This window comes from Acipenser ruthenus, chromosome 4 (assembly GCF_902713425.1).
Source record: "Acipenser ruthenus chromosome 4, fAciRut3.2 maternal haplotype, whole genome shotgun sequence".
NCBI classification, from domain to species: Eukaryota; Metazoa; Chordata; class Actinopteri; order Acipenseriformes; family Acipenseridae; genus Acipenser; species Acipenser ruthenus.
In genome coordinates, this window is record NC_081192.1 from 35,651,859 (window position 1) to 35,671,211 (window position 19,353).

At 39.3% G+C, this 19,353-nt stretch overlaps 1 protein-coding gene across 2 annotated transcripts in view; it reads right to left on the reverse strand.

Moving 5' to 3' along the window:
• The window catches only part of LOC117400539 (zinc finger protein 236-like), a 124,617-nt gene that overhangs the window by 96,948 nt on the left and 8,316 nt on the right, over positions 1-19,353 (reverse strand). For both annotated transcript variants that reach the window (XM_034000659.3, XM_034000657.3), the window contains exons 4-6: positions 13,068-13,246; positions 11,176-11,306; positions 5,150-5,322 (exon numbers count right to left, since the gene is read on the reverse strand). In XM_034000659.3, the coding sequence (XP_033856550.2) occupies positions 5,150-5,322; positions 11,176-11,306; positions 13,068-13,246 (483 nt within the window). The remainder of the gene's footprint in view (positions 1-5,149; positions 5,323-11,175; positions 11,307-13,067; positions 13,247-19,353) is intronic.

Genomic DNA, 19,353 nt, shown 5'->3' on the forward strand with positions numbered 1-19,353 from the left:
GAGAGCTTAGAATATGCAAATTGTTTTATTTTTTTGCACCGTCACACTCAGGGTGGCACAGTCGTTCTGCCTGAGAAATGTAGTGTAAATAATAACAATATATCTGTAGAATGACTTTCACCAGTGTTTCAAGCACAACAGGATTATAATACGTTATTTCACAATAACTTTGATTTTATTACAAAGCCTAGATTAAATTGTCGGCTATATTGTATTGATTTCAATATGCCGCATAAACTGCGGGTCTGGCAGTTGAAGAAGCAAGTGCTTATAACTTATTCATTTTTACGATTCTGCAGCTGAAATACCATATGGGTATTTAATTCAAATATTTAAGAACAGACATGCACAAGATAGTTACATACGCAGAGATATTTAAATTTGAATTGCAAAAGCCGTTTAAAAAGCGGCTATGGCCGGTGCTAGTGTTAACCCTTTGCGGTCCATTGTCGGACTGGGTCCGACATTGCAATTATTCCTCACAGGTCCTTTGTCGGACTGGGTCCGACATCATTATAGCAACGCAATAAACGGGTGTTTAGTCGTTTTTTCTCCGGAAAAAGCCGAGAAAACCATTCAATTGCCGAGTGGTAGCGACAGGAGCCGAGACAAGTCGGGGAAAAAAAAAAAAAAAGGCGTATTTCATGAATAGTCATACATGGTATCAGGTATCAGATGATGGGCGTCCATAGTAAACAAGCTGGCTAAGTGCGTCAGCGCACTGAGACTATCATGGACATTTGCAGAGCTTTTTTCAGATGTTATAGTAATAAAATAATGACTTGGATCGCATTATTGAGGAGTTTGGTGATAAAACGAGTGATCTGGAGATGATCGATCGGTATGTACGACTATTATTATTATTATTATTATTATTATTTATTTCTTACACAGCTGAACGCTATAACAAACAAAAGGCTGGGGCGGGGCTGGAGATGCCTAGTGTGTGCTTTGTTGATATGCAGGGCCATTTAAACCCGTTTGACTGTGAAAAAAAATACTTTTAAACAGTGCGTATAAAATTAACTGCGTGTGTGAAAATTAATTAGACCTGGTGTGCCTGACGCGCGATTAATAAATGGACCGCAAAGGGTTAATAGTTACATTTCTATTTTAGGAAACAAGGGTTACGATAATAACCTAACGTACGAAATGTAACCATTACCTAATAGGTGAGAACACCAAAGCTATGCATTACTATTAAGCGCCCCAGTAACAAGTAGCTAGGGCTAAAAAAAATGTAGGGCGAATGGTACCACGTTTGGGAACCGGTGTAGTACTGGGACGTTTCGGTACTGGTACGGTGCCTTAGCGCCGGGTCGGTACAGTACCATCAATATGGTACCGAGTTCTGAACCGGAACAGTAACCAGTCAGTTCAGTACCTGTTAGACGCCTTAGCCCAAGTCGGTATGGTACCGGGTTGAAACCGGAACTGATCGGTAACGGGTTGGAACCGGACCGGTTCGGTACCAGTTCGGTGACTTGCAAAGGGTCAGTACGGTACGGTACCAGTGCAGTAACCTCGTTCCCTGTTCAGTACAGTACCGGGTCGGGAACAGAGTGGGTCAGTGACCTTGATACCAGTACGGTTCGGGTCTACTCGGTTTGCATTACCGCGGGAAGCAATATACAGGGATGCCTATCGGTATAAGCTTCTGGCAAACCACACAGTCGGTACAAGTACAAGACTGAGGGAAGCCTGCTTGTTAGAGCCCTAACAGCCTTTGTAATGGTGATGCAAGCAGTCACCAAAACGGCCACGAGATACTGTGGGAGAGACTGCAAGCAGCTGTGCTCATCTTTCTGTGAAAAAAAGAAAATATCGTTACCAAAGACAAAAATTTTATTTTAACTCCAGCCGGAGCTATTGCAGCCTGTGAGGACAGCACAAGTAAGCCGACTTAAGTTGCTTGGTCCCTGGGAAGGGGCGATAGGAGCCACCGGTGGCACAAGGCCGTTGCGAGACGTAACAAACAGTATGTGTGCAAAAGATATGTGTAATAGTAAACTAATAAAACGTTAATAATTATCGCATAAATTAGTGTAATACACAAAATTAGCAAGTAATATACGCAGATAAAAGCAACAAGTACTTATCTGTATATGCTCTCTGTGTCAGGTTCAGTTCTCTGAAAGGAAAAATGACGCTGAGATCTGTGTGTGCTGTCCTCGTATGCCCTCGGTGGCAGGCAGCTTTGATATACAATATTCAGGTTTCGGGGTCTTTAGGTAAACATCTATTAGGTAATGGTTACATTTCATACTTGAAAGGGAACTTAACTGTTTTTGCAAATCTAAATGCAATTAAGATGTTCATTTTTCTCATCAAAAGTGTAAGGGTTATAACTAATGTATATTCTAATTACTAAGGAAATTAACAATTAGCATTCATTACAGTACGCAAATCCTTTGTGATGTCATCCTCTGAAAATAAATAATGACATCAGATTAATATGCTATATAACAAATAGTTCCGATTCAAGTTCTGGCATGAGGTTGATATAGAAGCAAGATTGCAATTCAGTTTAAACAGTAATGACTTATTCGTATAACATGACCAAACAAACAATAAACAAACATTAGGAAGTGGTTCTGATGAGCGAACCCGTATTCACATTCACATTTCCTTTGAAGTGAAGGTGCTAAGGCTTATCCTGCTAAGTGTCATTTTCGTCTGGTTCCTGAATAAATTACCTTCATGATATAAACCTTTGGTCAGGAGACGAGTCAGTGTCACTAAATTTGTAGTTTTAATCTAATTACTTTGTGTCTGTAGTGTTAATGAAGGCAATATGACCTTCAGAAGCATTGTTTGTGTACCATTAGTATTTGGAAAATTACCTTAGTTTTAGAAAGTGTGCATTTGGAATTGGGGCAGGGTTGGTAGCACTAGAGTCCTGTCAATGTATTGACTGAGCTCCGAGGCCTGCTCTGGAAGGTCTTTACAAATAAATCGTTTTTTTGTTTGTTTTTTTTTACCACATTTCCAATACATTAATGTATTATTTATTGTTTAATTATTCTGTATTTTTCTACAGTATTTAACTATAACAATTACAATACCCGTATTACAGTACAGTAACTGAACAGTAAACATCATTAAAATGTATACATTCAAATAAACAGCAAAACTGATTGTTCTTTGCATATGTCCATACCCATTTTGCAGTGTCCTAGGAATTTGCTGTTTTACTTTAATCTTAAATTATTAAACCTCTGCATTGTCTCTATGGGAACCAAAAAAGGTGTTGTCTTACTTGGCAAATGTTTGTAGTATTCAATTTGCTTTGTATAAAATGTTATTCGAAAACTTCACAGATTGACATCAGAATTCCCTCCTCAGGGAAACTCTGGGGATATGGGTGTAATACCTGCCCGACAATTAATACAGTTTTAACATGTTTTAACAAAATATATATATAATATACAGTACTGTGCAAAAGTTTTAGGCAGGTGTGAAAAAATGCTGTAAAGTAAGAATGCTTTCAAAAATAGACATGTTAATAGTTTATATTTATCAATTAACAAAATGCAAAGTGAGTGAACAGAAGAAAAATCTACATCAAATCAATATTTGGTGTGACCACCCTTTGCCTTCAAAACAGCATCAATTCTTCTAGGTACACTTGCACACAGTTTTTGAAGGAACTCGGCAGGTAGGTTGGCCCAAACATCTTGGAGAACTAACCACAGTTCTTCTGTGGATTTAGGCAGCCTCAGTTGCTTCTCTCTCTTCATGCAATCCCAGACAGACTCGATGATGTTGAGATCAGGGCTCTGTGGGGGCCATACCATCACTTCCAGGACTCCTTGTTCTTCTTTACGCTGAAGATAGTTCTTAATGACTTTCGCTGTATGTTTGGAGTCGTTGTCATGCTGCAGAATAAATTTGAGGCCAATCAGATGCCTCCCTGATGGTACTGCATGATGGATAAGTATCTGCCTGTACTTCTCAGCATTGAGGAGACCATTAATTCTGACCAAATCCCCAACTCCATTTGCAGAAATGCAGCCCCAAACTTGCAAGGAACCTCCACCATGCTTCACTGTTGCCTGCAGACACTCATTCGTGTACCGCTTTCCAGCCCTTCGGCGAACAAACTGCCTTCTGCTACAGCCAAATATTTCAAATTTTGACTCATCAGTCCAGAGCACCTGCTGCCATTTTTCTGCACCCCAGTTCCTGTGTTTTCGTGCATAGTTGAGTCGCTTGGCCTTGTTTCCACATCGGAGGTATGGCCTTTTGGCCGCAAGTCTTCCATGAAGGCCACTTCTGACCAGACTTCTCCGGACAGTAGATGGGTGTACCAGGGTCCCACTGTTTTCTGCCAATTCTGAGCTGATGGCACTGCTGGACATCTTCCGATTGCGAAGGGAAGTAAGCATGATGTGTCTTTCATCTGCTGCAGTAAGTTTCCTTGGCCGACCACTGCGTTTCTTTGTGCTTCTTCAAAAGAGCTTGGACAGCACATCTGGAAACCCCTGTCTGCCTTGAAATTTCTGCCTGGGAGAGACCTTGCTGATGCAGTATAACTACCTTGAGTCTTGTTGCTGTGCTCAGTCTTGCCATGGTGTATGACTTTTGACAGTAAACTGTCTTCAGCAACCTCACCTTGTTAGCTGAGTTTGGCTGTTCCTCACCCAGTTTTATTCTTCCTACACAGCTGTTTCTGTTTCAGTTAATGATTGTGTTTCAACCTACATATTGAATTATTGATCATTAGCACCTGTTTGGTATAATTGTTTAATCATACACCTGACTATATGCCTACAAAATCCCTGACTTTGTGCAAGTGTACCTAGAAGAATTGATGCTGTTTTGACGGCAAAGGGTGGTCACACCAAATATGGATTTGATTTAGATTTTTCTTCTGTTCACTCACTTTGCATTTAGTTAATTGATAAATATAATCTATTAACATGTCTATTTTTGAAAGCATTCTTACTTTACAGCATTTTTTCACACCTGCCTAAAACTTTTGCACAGTACTGTATATATATATATATATATATATATATATATATATATATATATACTGTATATATACTGTATATATATATATATTTTAATTTTTGTATTTACCCCTATATACATTCTAAACCATACTAACATTGATTCCAGTTGGTAAACAGAAGTTTAAACCTACCTCTGAATGGACCCTTTGTATGTGAGAATGAAGGTTTCCCTTCTGTGAAAACGATGCTGGGCAGAAACTGCAGAAGTGGGGTTTTTCTCCTGTGTGCCGAATCATATGGGTCTGCAGCACCACCTTCTGGTTGAAAGCTTTCCCACAATGTGAGCATTTATATGGCCTTTCACCTGAAATAAAAGACAGTAGTAAATTACTGTCTTGATTTTAAATCATTCAAGGTGGTTACAGGAAACAACAAAAAGAGATATTTCTTTGAAAATAGATAAGAGATTACTGGGGAAAATAATCGTTCATTTTCAACCTAATTTTCATCAATCACTGCATTTACATGGCCAGTAATATTCCACTAGTATTCGGAATACTGAATAATCCAAATATATATTCTGCCATGTAAAACGGCATGTTCAGAATATGAAGAGGAATATTCCACCTCTGTATATTCTGAATATTGGGGGTGGTATACTCCACTAGTATGTGGAATACTAGTGCAATATAACAAGACACGAGCAATAACAAATATTCACAGCAGTAAACATGACGGCATGTGCGATAAAACACAGCTACTTTTGTTCTGATGAGGAGACATCACTTTTATTAAGGATTTTAAAGTTGTAAAACAGCTTTATGGCCAGAAACAGAGATGTGATTAAGTGTTTAAAAGGATGACAGAAAAAATTCATGAAGGGGAATTTGAGAGAACAAAAGCAAAAAAAAAAACATAACAGAAGTAGGGTGAACCTATCAATTTTTCCTAACTTCAACATTATGAATGACATACTGGGTAATCGCCCTTTGTCTTCACTGGTGATGTAAGGGGAGACGATGGAAAAAACCTTGAGTTTAACATTTTAAAACTAAAAGAAACAAGCACATATTATTATTATTTATTTCTTAGCAGACGCCCTTATCCAGGGCGACTTACAATTGTTACAAGATATCACATTATACATTATTTCACATTATACAGATATCACATTATTTTTACATACAATTACCCATTTATACAGTTGGGTTTTGACTGGAGCAATCTAGGTAAAGTACCTTGCTCAAGGGTACAACAGCAGTGTCCCCCACTGGGGATTGAACCCACAACCCTCCAGTCAAGAGTCCAGAGCCCTAACCACTACTCCACACTGCTGCCCCCATATTGTACATTTTCCTCTTTGCACATCGGGTTTGAAGAAGAAAGTTGCCCTAACCAGTTGACTAAAGAGACTGAAGTAAAATAATTCTATCAGTATGTCATTACATTATAATATATTAGCCATCACACACATATTATCTATTTATTTATTTTTCAAAATTTCTAAAGTGCCACTCACCTATCTGGGCGCTATAAAATGCTCTTACAATTTGAGAACAAGAGAATATACAGAAAACAAATATCATTACATGCTAGTTCTGCAAATATATCAATTTAAAAACAGCATACACGTATTTATTTATATACAATTACAGCTCTCGATAACAGAAATTCAATCAAAAAGCAACTATGTATGTGATGACAATTATATCACACACAGTATTTGCTTTATTTATTTACTATGGTTATTATTCTACTGTACATTTGTTTACTGTAGGCTCTGTTGTGCTTGGCTAAACAGGGGCAACTCATCTTCAATCTGTCTCCTTGTTATATTAATAAAGACACAAGCGTGCATATCTGTGTGAACACATTGCACTGAATTAAGACCCATAAGCATCTACACAACCTTAAAATATCAGATTTCATATCTGAAAAAACAAAAACAAATAACAGAAATATACATCCACACCACCAGCTCTTTACAATAAACAACAAACTATTCTACTACAATCACTACTCTTGGTTTGCAGTGGGAAGCAAGGTACGCATGCGTTAATGGCATAAAAGGAATGCAGTATGAAAGGAATAAGAGAATTTCGCCTGCATGTATACAGAGCATTCAGAATATTCTAGTATTCCAAATACTTAATATTCTGAATACTTGTGCCATGTAAACGTACTGAATGTCTTATGCAATAGATTCCTGTAGACAATCAGGAATGCGATGATGATGAGATTTTCCAAATGAAGCACCTTAACTGCAAGATGTTGTGCAATTCTTTTGGTGTTCTGTGAGCCGTTTGACCCCTCCTATCTTGTCATACAATATGTGTGGTTTAGATTTTAGTCATGGTTGCATTTTGATAAATGTACTTCCTGTAAATTTAGACTGTACTTTTATAACAACTAAGATATTTCACAATTAACCATAATATTTAATAAAGCAGAAAAAACAGCGTCGTCACATTCAAAATTCATCATTTTCTCTAATCATTATACAACAAATGTTCCTGAATATTTAAATGCTTACCTGAAAAACGGTAAATGCTAAATTGTAGAATATTTTGTTTTTTATGTCAACCTTTTAAGGCCATTCCATTTTCATCATGTGAAATGTTCCCTTCTTGTACTGGACAGAGCGATCTTGAGCAGAAATATTTCCAATCTTTAATGCAGCTGGTGTCTTTTTCGTTTAAGATATAAGTGTTCAATCATTTACCGGAAGCAAACTATGGCTGCCATGTTCCTAAATGCAGTATAACAGGTTATGCATCAATAAGGCACAATTAGCTGTGTTTATTATATGTATATTTACACAGGGAACTACATATTACACGGCAATGGGTTAATTTAATGGAAATCGTGAATTTTGCGATAACCATGAAAGAAATATAACCTTAGCTTTAGTTGCTCTGCTCTCTTCAGCTCTGTGTGTAATGTATGTGTTATGGGCAAACCCCCAAATGTGGGAAATTCGCGGATTGCCGCTGACTTTGGGCAAAGCTCGAAATAAAAATTAAAATAACTTATTTTGGGCTTTGACCGGGAAAACCGTGGTCTGCCCACTGCTTCTCCGAATCACTCCCTCTGTTCTTTCATTCCTGTTCTGTGACAGGCAGACCTTAAAGAGTTGTATTGAACTGTCCAATCAAAGAGATGGATGCAGTTACTGGGTGGAACATGAATGATTAGTTGATTCACGTTTGACAGAGTTTATGACAAGTGATCTAAAGAGTTTGACAGCATACTCAGCGGAGTGACTGAAAGTTAAATACGTACTACATATATATAGAGTTGAAGAATTTGTTTAAAATAAATTAGTCTTATATATCTCAAATATTTTATATATTATTATTTTTTTTTAATATATGCCTATTTTCTGAAACTAGACTTCCTGTGTAGTTTTAATGAATGAGATAAGTGAGTGAATGGCGCTACTCAGGTAGGCGGGTCAAACAAGCTCTTTAATCTCAGCGATAATTTTAGCTCTGTCTCTGTCCCCTGAAAACATAAAATGAAAGATATTTGTGATTAATTTCGGACTTTGACCGGGCAATCCGCGAATTGCCCAGTTTTGGGGTTTGCTCGTAATATATGCATCAGCATCGCCAAAATTAGAGTGAACCCATGTTGTATGATGAAGAAAACCAACAATATATAATTTTTTTCTTAAACACTCTCACGGCAACTATCCCATTTCACTTTAAGCATATTTATTTTCTGTCTCACAGTAAACACTCCTGTATTATTGTCACAGTACAGGAAGTAGGTGTGTGGAGGCGTTCTGTACAGCAGGCCAGCGAAACCAATTCAGGCATGAGGTGAAACTAGGAATTGTAGTTTTACCTGATCTTTGCTGTAGAGATATTTTACACATACTGTATAGTCGAAAGATTTATATATAAAAAAAATCTTGATTTACAAAAAAAAAAAGAAAAGAAAAAAGTAGCAAAGGTGCAGTGCGCGGGATTCTGAATTGCTAATTCTTTTTTAATGCACAGCGAATATTAATTATCAAAAAACTAATTCAAATAATATATTAATAGCAGTACGATCAAAATACAGGTACCAAATAGCTTAGTTCTAAAAAGTCAGCATTTTTCATGACACAGCGTTAGCTAGATTTTAAGAGTCCATTTTTCATTTTCCGCTTTAATTACATGTTGATATCATTCTTGCCTTCACTGAAACTTGCGGGACAATAACTGGTAACGGAGCTAGCCAGTTGAATCTGCCTAATCTCAAGCAACCAATCAATGAACCACTTATTTGCTTGTCTTCGCCACAGAGACAGACAAGACGAGTGTGTTTTTCCAGTAACATCTCAAGAAAATAGCCGGGAATTTTATGAAAATGGTCATGGGTTTAATAATAATTCAATATATCATACTGTATAAAACACATTTTAACATACCAAAAACACATCTAAATGTTGTACTACTCAACCACAATTAATTGTTTTGAATTCTGCTGTCTTCTTCATGATTCTTAAGTTGCTAAACGTAATAAAAAAGCAATGGTGACCACGAGTGTTCAACTCTTGCAAATCCAGACAATGTAGATTTAGTGCCCCATACAGCAGTAACAATGTTGTCTCTCAAAAACTGTATTTTACCAACATTGTCATTAACATAGCTAAGTAATTTACATCTGTAAAAAAAAAAAAAAAAACACATTTCATATACAAATTTATAAAAATAAGATCTTGCTATTTGGACAAATTAATTCAGTATAACTGTATTTTCTAGTAAGGTTTTTCAGTTTCTGTTGTTTTCCTTATAGTAAACATTACTTTAACACTAAACGCTTTGTCAAAGAAAGAAAAATAGAAAACAAATACTAAAACACTCTAGGACACCTATACATGCTGAATTCACATGGGAATAAAACAATTTAAAAAAATGTCATCCAATATCCCAGTATAATTTCCAAAGAAATATTTGTTTAAGGCATATGGGGGGTGATGCAAGTATAGGCGCAGTGCAAATAACTGCGGATGCAAAATTCAAATTGCATTGCGGCCAGGCAATTATTTTGCACTGCATCCTATGTTAGTTTACGAGCAATGCAAATTACTCAACACGCACAAATAATGATCCACAATTATGATAATGAGGGTCTCAATGAGCACATCGGTCTATTTAGCGGCCGCACTTGCAGTTAGGAGTACAGAGAGCAGTAGTTGCTGTATGGCATTTGTGGAGCATGAAAATGCAAAGCAAAAAAGATATGTCAGAGTAAGGGCAGCAAGTCCTCTTGGCGCACATACAGCTGAGGTAACTCAGCATGTAACGTAGTTGTTTGGAAAAGCCTCAGCCAACATCAGTTATATGAGTATCCTTGGGAAATTATATGTATTGGCCTGCCCTTTTCAGCATGACATCCAGAAATTTGCCTAGCGCTCTGGAAAAGGTGAATTGAGCAATCCCTCCAGACATTCCAACTGTGGTCTAAAAGGAACCAGAGGCTAAGTAGTGCAGAGAACACAGCACTTTCACATTTGCAGGGATAGCGGTCCCTAGACTAACACAGGGGTCTAGCTCATCCCTCAATTCAGCTATTAGGTCTAGGATGACCTGCGGATTGAGACAATAACTCTTTAGCACCATATCCTCCGGCATCCCAAACAAAGTGACCCTGGGATTGAATAGGTTGGGTCTTCTTCGTCTTGCCCTTCTCCTCCGAACATGTTCCTGTCTCTCCTCAACAAGAGCCAAGTGTCGCCGCACCAGGAAGTGTAGCACAGAAGTCATCCTGAAGCCTATGACAGGTCTCTGCAGGTGTGTGCTTTTATACAGCTCTTAGTTACTCGCTTCTATAATGGTTTGCACCTTGTAAGAAGAGGTGTAAAGTTTTTGGAGGGTCAGCAATTGCAAAGCAAAATTCTTACATCACATTATAATGTTTGCGCCCGCTTAGTACCCAGATCCTGCCCAATTCCATGCTCTTTTCTTAATTTGAATGCATTTCAATATAATTTTAATGGATTAATGATGGCAAAGTGCAAATCTGATAGCAGGTGTAGAATGCCAGGTGAACACCATTTACATACGCCGCATTTTTAGCGACCGGTAAAATCAGACTTTACGGCCGCTAAACATGATTTATGGCAGCATTATGGGTGTTTTGCATCGGCAAATCACTTTGCGCTTATCCTTCCATCACTCCCATGATGTAGTTTATTTGCCCTATATAATATTGTTTTGTTACTTACCTGTGTGTATCCTAATGTGACGCACAAGCTGACTAGGTTTTTTGAATGTCTTTCCACAGTGCTGGCATCTGTTTGTGAATCCACTCCTATCAATGCTTCTCTTATAATTTCTGGTACTCCCAATTATTGGCCTGAAAATAAAGCAAAAACAAGATGTATAGTACAGTGCAAATCCTTGTGACATGATGTACACTATTTGAGGAAGTGTGAAAGTAACCAAAGAATGTATTCACGTACAGACAGACAAACTGGCAGACAGGAGGCTGGTCCTCGAGGGTGAGAGCCCTCCTGGTCATGGTTCTACCTAAACCCCAAATTACTGAACCAATTTAACCTGCTTCCAAGGTCATAATCAGTTTATTATTTAATGATAAATCTCCCAGACCAGATTTGTGCACCCCTGCTCTAAATAAGCTGTATGTATGAACGACTGCCTCTACCAATTCATGTCAGCCCCACAATGAATGAATGAACAGTTTTAAAACTGTGTAACATTAGGTTTCGAAACTAATACACAAATATCATAACAGGTTTGAGTGTGAGCGGGGAAAGCACATGAGGGCCATTCCATCCAGGAATTTATTCCAGCCATACCAAATGTCACATCTATCCAGGTCTTAATCAGTTAATGTTTACCCCTTTGCGGTCCTATGTCGGACCGCATTATTGACGAGTTTGGTGATAAAACGAGTGATCATACGATGATTTATCAGTATGCACGACTATGAAGAGGTATGTGAAAAATACAGCAAACAAGAGGTGGGGTGGGGCTGGAGATGCAGTACTGAGTGTCCTCTTGATATGCAGTGCCTTTTAAACCTGTTTTACTGTGAAAAAAAATACTTTTAAACAGCGTGTCTAAAATAAACTGCGAGTGTGAAAATAAATTGGACCTGACGCGCCTGAGACGCACTGAATAAATGGACCGCAAAGGGTTAATGATAACCTATAGTTTGCAATGGAACGGCCTTTGAGAACCCAAGTCATTATCCTGCGGCAAGAACTGTATCAGAATTTGTCTGGCTATGCAAACAATTCTGCTTGTCAAGATGAATTAATTTCCATTACAAACTTGCAGCACCACTAAGAGAAAAAATGTTTGAGCCAGTTATTAACCCTTTGCAGTCCATATATTAAGTGCGTGTCAGGCGTGTCAGGTCCAATTTATTTTCAAATGCGCAGTTAATTTTAGACGCGCTGTTTAAAAGTATTTTTTTCCACAGTCAAACGGGTTTAAAAGGCCCTGCATATCAACAAAGCACTCACTAGGCATCTCCAGCACCGCCCCACCCTTTCGTTCGCTACAGCTTTCACATATGCTAAGAAATAAATAATAATAATAATAATAATAATAATAATAATAATAATAATAATAATAGTCGTACATACCGATCAATCATCTCCTGATCACTCGTTTTATCACCAAACACCTCAATAATGCGATCCAAGTCATTATTTTATTACTATAACATCTGAAAAAAGCTCTGCAAATGTCCGTGATATTCTCGGAGCGCTGATGCATTAGCAGGCAGCTTGTTTCCTTATGGCCGCTGTTATCTGATGCCAGGGGCAAGTATGGCTATTCATGAGATACGCCCTTTTTTTGTTTTTTGGGGGTTTCGGCTTGTCTCGGCTCCTGTCGCTCCCACTCGGCCATTGAATGGTTTTCTTGGCCTTTTCCGGAGAAAAAACGACTAGAAACCCGTTTTTTGTGTCTTTTTGATGATGTCGGACAGGGTCAAACATTGGACCAGATAGGAATAATTGCAATGTCGGACCAGGTCCGACATAGGACCACAAAGGGTTAAACTGGCACATCTCAGTTGTTCAGTCGCCCCTACTTTTACTTATCAGCTCCCCAGTAAAAAGAGTGGGGTTTCACCGATCTTTACCTCATCTTGTAATGCGATTTCATGTGCTCCTTTAGAAGGGAAGACAGCTTAAACTCCTTGTGGCACAGTTTGCAGTCGTAGGCCTTGCTTCCTGACAACTCCTTTCTGTGGTCTTCCAAGTGCATGGACAGTTGGCTCTGCAGTATGAACTCGTCCCCACATTCTGCACAGATGAGATTCTAGAAAAAAAATTTAAAAGGAAAAATTCCAGCAACTTAAATGATTCCTGACTCAGTATTTCTGTCAAACTACATCAAAGTGAAATATACAGAGGGGGATCGTAGGCTATTCTCTGTGTCTGCTTGGTTTCTGCTCACAAACTCCCCCACTGACAAAGAATGCTTTTAGAAAGAGTTGTGAACTAACTGATGGACAAGTGTTATCTTTTCCTATCATTGAATGAATCAGTTAGGCGCCAGCAGTATTTTGCAAGGACAGAGAACAGTACCCCTCATAAATACAGCCAACGGGGGGCGAAGCACACCACGTGGAGGCACAGTCCAAAATAACCAAATTAACCAATCACAGGGTGGAAGCCAGGACAACAAAACCAGCCATGCGACTTTCAGAAACGATAGAGTTTGCCTGTGAGAGAGCTTCCCATACAAGCTTCCCATGAGCTCCCCACACTAGGAGTGTGGCCCCACAGAAGGAACGGCGCTCCAGGCAAGAGAAAGAAGCAAGCTCCACTCACGAGAGGAAGTGGTTTGGAGGAACGAAATGGAAGCTAAACTGCTCTGAAGAAAGTTTCTGAATCATGGGAGCATAAGTGCTCAAATTCACGGAAGGCAAGGAAGAACCAATGTTCTGAAGAGTGGCTAAAATCAGCTTTGAAGAGAGCCGTAGCTCTTTGCCCTAGGAGAGACTGAAACAGTAAACGGAAGCATAGCCTGCAGCTGGACCTAAGGTCATGTACTAGCCGTACAGAAGAATTGCAACAAGAAAACTACATAACTCTTCAATTGCAACGCATTATATGAACTGAGTTACGTCGAATCAACTGAACTATTTCCAGTTGGAAAACTGCCAACAACTATGATGCTCAAATGGAGATCAGCAACAAGCTGATCTCCATTTGAAAATAACTATTTGTTTATTGCAAGCCTATGCAACAATACGTACTTCAAGCAAAGTACCACCTTCTTTCATTGGGACTTCAGATCCCAAATCTGCAGTGTTCATCAACACAGATTGACTTCTTTATATGGAAATCGATAGGTATTCAACATATCTAATATTAAATACTTTATGACTTGAGAAAGTAACTAAGCAAATGCTATCAAGTTAAGTGGATAAACTGTTCAAGGAACAGAAGTTACTTCCTGTTTTAGAGTGTGTAAGAAATGTATTTTGTTTGTTGAAATGTGCAACTCAAAGGAGTTGCCTCGTAAATGCAAAGAATTTGATCATTGCCTCAGTTAATTTGAATACATAATCAATTGAGGTTGATAACATATTAGTTTGGTACATCACGTTTAAACTAAATTAGCACGGTAAAACTAATTTGCTAAATTAGGTACTGGAATGTTAGATTCTGTTCTGAATGGGAAGTTGAATTATTAGTATATTAACCATGTATGCAAATGATATTATGGTCGTTGTAATCATTTGACTATGAGATCAATGAACTGTATACTATTCATGCATATCTCAAACTAATAGCCTTTCCTTTCTGTAATTAGATTAGTGCACCCCTTTTTATTCTTAAATAAACTACTGTTTTATATTTCTGACACGTTGTGTGAATGTCGGTTATTGTCTAATGGAATCCGACTTCTACATGATCTCTGACTTAAATATGGTATGTCTCAGTTATTAACATTTGGACGTTCGGACGCCTAGAGACCAATTTATATTTAAATAAATTATATACCTAATTCATTACACTAAATGCATCTAGAGTAGCAACTTCTCAGACTATAATACTACTAATATTATTATTAAGGCAGGACTAAATGGGGGTAGAAACCAAATTAGCATTGACTTTTATGTAATTTCGGCTTTTTGCCCAGGCAGTTCGCAAAAAGCTCATAGCCACTCGGGCAGATCACGAAGAAAGATGTTCCACAAAATACTGGAAACTGCAAAAATAAATAAATAAATAAATAAATAAATATAAAAACTCACATACTGTGTGAGGGTGATAAACATGGCTTTGGTCAGTTTTTTTCTGCGCTAAATGAAGATGAACAGTGTTAAAACGCATAAAGAGGAATTCTATCAGCAGCTACAGCAGTATTTGATTACTTGCGATGATAACATAAGGTCAAGCCTGCCGAAGTGTCTCTGATCTATGGATAAGCGGCAGCTGTAATAAGACGAGCAAGCAGTTCAGTATGTTGACAATTGTCTGTATAAAGAAACTCAAAGCACACAAAAAGGGGCAGTCCAATGGATCTCTTAAATACTTAGTTTATCATATGAATGTTTTTTCCATCATTCACCAAGCCCATCGATCGGTCATGGTGACCGAAACAGACTTGAGAAGCTTTTAAGTGATAAGTACCTTAACAACCTTGAAATGTGATCATGCTCTATGGGTCATTCCGTGACAAATCACCCAACCGGTAATACACCCTACCCTCTCCAATTTTTACACCAAACTCGGTGCTCAGGGTAAAATGTACATTTTCAGCCTAATCGGGCCAAGGGGTCAACAGATATAAATTATTTTCAAATTAGGCACTTGGAACTTCTTGGAATGAACATTCTAATTTTAGTCATCCTGTCATCATCCCCCGGAACGTTCCTTTTGAAAGACAACTTGTTTATGTCAGCAGCTTGTTTACAGCACTGCTTTTCCCATCCAGCTGAGGACTTGTAGTGGCCCGAAATGTCCTGATTCATTTATTTTTTTTAATCAGTTAATTCACATTTTTGTGTACCTACATTATCTTTTTCTTTTTGATTTTGCTCCTTATGATTTCCATTACACGAGAGTAGATGTTAAAACTTCATGCTGATTTGAACTCGGCTCTCGCCAAGATAAGCACCAACTAAGACGTAGCTTCACAGTAAACTAATGTGATCCATATGTGTCTCCATCCATTTACGTTTCCTTCCATATGATGATGTAGATATCCTTCTGTCTGGTGTTAATGGCTGAAGTGTAATGCTGGCTCCAGGGATCAGCTTATTTTGCCTCCCTGGCGCATCAGCACACACAACGGCTGCGATGCTGGCTCCGGGGATCAACCAAAGTGCGGCCTCCCCAGCGCATCAGCATGACAACCGTCTGGATTGAGCTAAGTAGGGTACATCTCTGGGGTTTTCCTTTTTCTGCTTTTCCCATCCAGCTGAGGACTTGTAGTGGCCCGAAATGTCCTGATTCATTTATTTTTTTTAATCAGTTAATTCACATTTTTGTGTACCTACATTATCTTTTTCTTTTTGATTTTGCTCCTTATAGCACACAGCAGTTTTCCTTTTTCAAATAAGAAAATTAGATTTTATTATCCACTTTTCCTGACTCTGAACCCTTACTTACTAAATATCTTGGTATCTCTGAATAGATAATCATCTCCTCTTTAAAAATGGTACTGCAAAAATGTTCTCCTTGTTCTAGGAATGCAGTAAATCTAGAAATAAGGAGATTGATGTCAGATAACTTCATTCAGAATGCTTACAAAATATCTTGGAATTCCTGAACCGATTATCGTCTCCTCTGTTAATGACCAATCCCTCTCACAATTTCTGTTTTAACATCTACTCTCATGTAATGGAAATCATGAAGATCTGGATACGTCCAGTGACTGCTGTGAATAGTGCAGCTGGCAACAAGGGAAAGACCTTGTGACAGCCTGGAGAGACAGTTGACAGGAGGAAAGAGACCGCATTGGGGCTGGCAAGGGTTAGCTACCCTTGTCAGCAGTATCCAGCTCTGTGTTTACAGGATGCTGGAGACACCCGCCCAAGGCTCTAAGAAATTAAAGAGAAAAATACCCCTAGAGTCTGCGAGAACGGGGGCGGAAGATGACTCAACGTTGGACAACACGGTTAACGACGTAGGAACGGAAACGGATATGAGTATGGAGAGTACTTCACAAAAGACTAGTTCAAGATCTGCAGTTAGCAAAGACATGGAACTCCAGGTTTGTGTCTGCGGCTGGAGCAAGGCGACAACGGTCAGGGGTTTGAAGATTCATCAAGGGAGAATGAAATGCTTGAGGGAGAAGGGACAAGGGCCTCGCACTGATCAGTACTTCTTACGAAGTCAGTCAAGTCAGTCGAATGAAATCCAGCGACAGGAAGCAAACCACAGTTCGCAGGATATCAGCACCCCTGTCATAGATGTGAGGAGGACTTGCATGGACACAGTTGATGAACATAATGATCCTTGTGAACCCGGTCAGACAAACCAGCATAAGAGAGAAAAGAACCTCAACGGGCACAAGCCTGGTGTTAAATGGCCAAGAGCTTGTGAGAAAACTGCATGGGACACAGTAAACACAGATCTCTGCTTTGCATTGGAAAGGTTAAGTGGAACAGTTGAAAAGAAACTGGATAAATTTTCCATCTACGCATATGGAAGCGAGAGGTTTGGAGTTGAAAAAAGGAAGGAAAAAGTACAAAGTATTCCTGGAAAGTCTAGACGGCAGCAGGCGATTGAACGCTTAGTTAGAGAAAGGAGACAGCTGAGGAAGCAGTGGAGAAGAGCAGAACAAAGTCAGATGGATGGACTCAATCTCTTACAAAGGGTCATAAAAGATAAGCTTGCAACATTGCGCAGAGCTGAGCGCTTACGGAAATGAGTTAGACAACGGTTTACTTGGCGCCATGACCAGGTGCTGCGATGTTTGGCCTTAGCATTGGAAGACAAGCGTAACATGACCAATAAGTTGCCACCTGTTCCATCAAAACATTACACACAAAAGACAACATTCCTCCGCCCAGGAGAGCAACCACCAAGAAAAGGTGTTAAAACCAATCCTCGCCCAGGACAACTGGAAGCTGCTAGAGACTGGAAAATGCTGGCAGATGTTGGTCAACGGCTTATTTTTCCACCTGAGATTGCCACCACTAACCTTCGACCAGATATTGTCTTGTGGTCTGGATCAGCACGCCTTGTTCACCTGGTAGAGTTAACAGTGCCATGGGAGGATGCTGTAGATGAGGCGTATGAGAGGAAGAAACTGCACTATGCTCAACTAGCCACTGAAGCGGAACAGCGAGGATGGAGAGTCCGGGTTTACCCAGTGGAAGTGGGTTGTCGAGGATTTGTGGCACACTCTACAACCCGGTTACTCAGAGACGTCGGATTCAGTGGCCAAGAGTTGCGTCGCACAGTGAAGAACTTATCTGAAGCAGCAGAGAGGAGCAGCAACTGGCTGTGGTTGAGACGGAAAGGTTCTGGCTGGGGATCTCAAGCACATTAGAAAGAAAGAAACGCTGAAGTACGGTGTAAGTAAGCTGGGCTGAGTTGAGTGGGGGACGGAGGGGGGTGATGCTGGGACGCCAGAATCACCGTCGAGCCCTCTTGAGGTGTCGTGGGCTAGTCGACGAAACACTGAGGATGGAAGGTGCCCACTTGAAGACCCCAGAGATGTACCCTACTTAGCTCAATCCAGACGGTTGTCATGCTGATGCGCTGGGGAGACCGCACTGTGGTTGATCCCCAGAGCCAGCATCGCAGCCGTTGTGTGTGCTGATGCGCCAGGGAGGCAAAATAAGCTGATCCCTGGAGCCAGCATTACACTTCAGCCATCAACACCAGACAGAAGGATACCTACATCATCATATGGAAGGAAGCGCAAATGGATGGAGACACATATGGCTCACATTAGTTTACTGTGAAGCTACGTCTTAGTTGGTGCTTATCTTGGCGAGAGCCAAGTTCAAATCAGCATGAAGTTTTAACATCTACTCTCATGTAATGGAAATAATAATCTGTGGTAACCTAAATATGATTATATATATATATATATATATATATATATATATATATATACAGTGCCTTGCAAAAGTATTCAGACCCCTGACCAATTCTCTCATATTACTGAATTACAAATGGTACATTGAAATTTCGTTCTGTTTGATATTTTATTTTAAAACACTGAAACTCAAAATCAATTATTGTAAGGTGACATTGGTTTTATGTTGGGAAATATTTTTTGATTGTTGGCCTCTCTGTGGCTTCTCTCACAAGTCTCCTTCTTGTTTGAGCGCTGAGTTTTGAGGGACGGCCTTTTCTTGGCAGTGCCTGGGTGGTGTGATGCAAATTCCACTTCCTGATTATTGATCCAACTGTGCTCACTGGGATATCCAAACACTTGGATATTATTTTGTA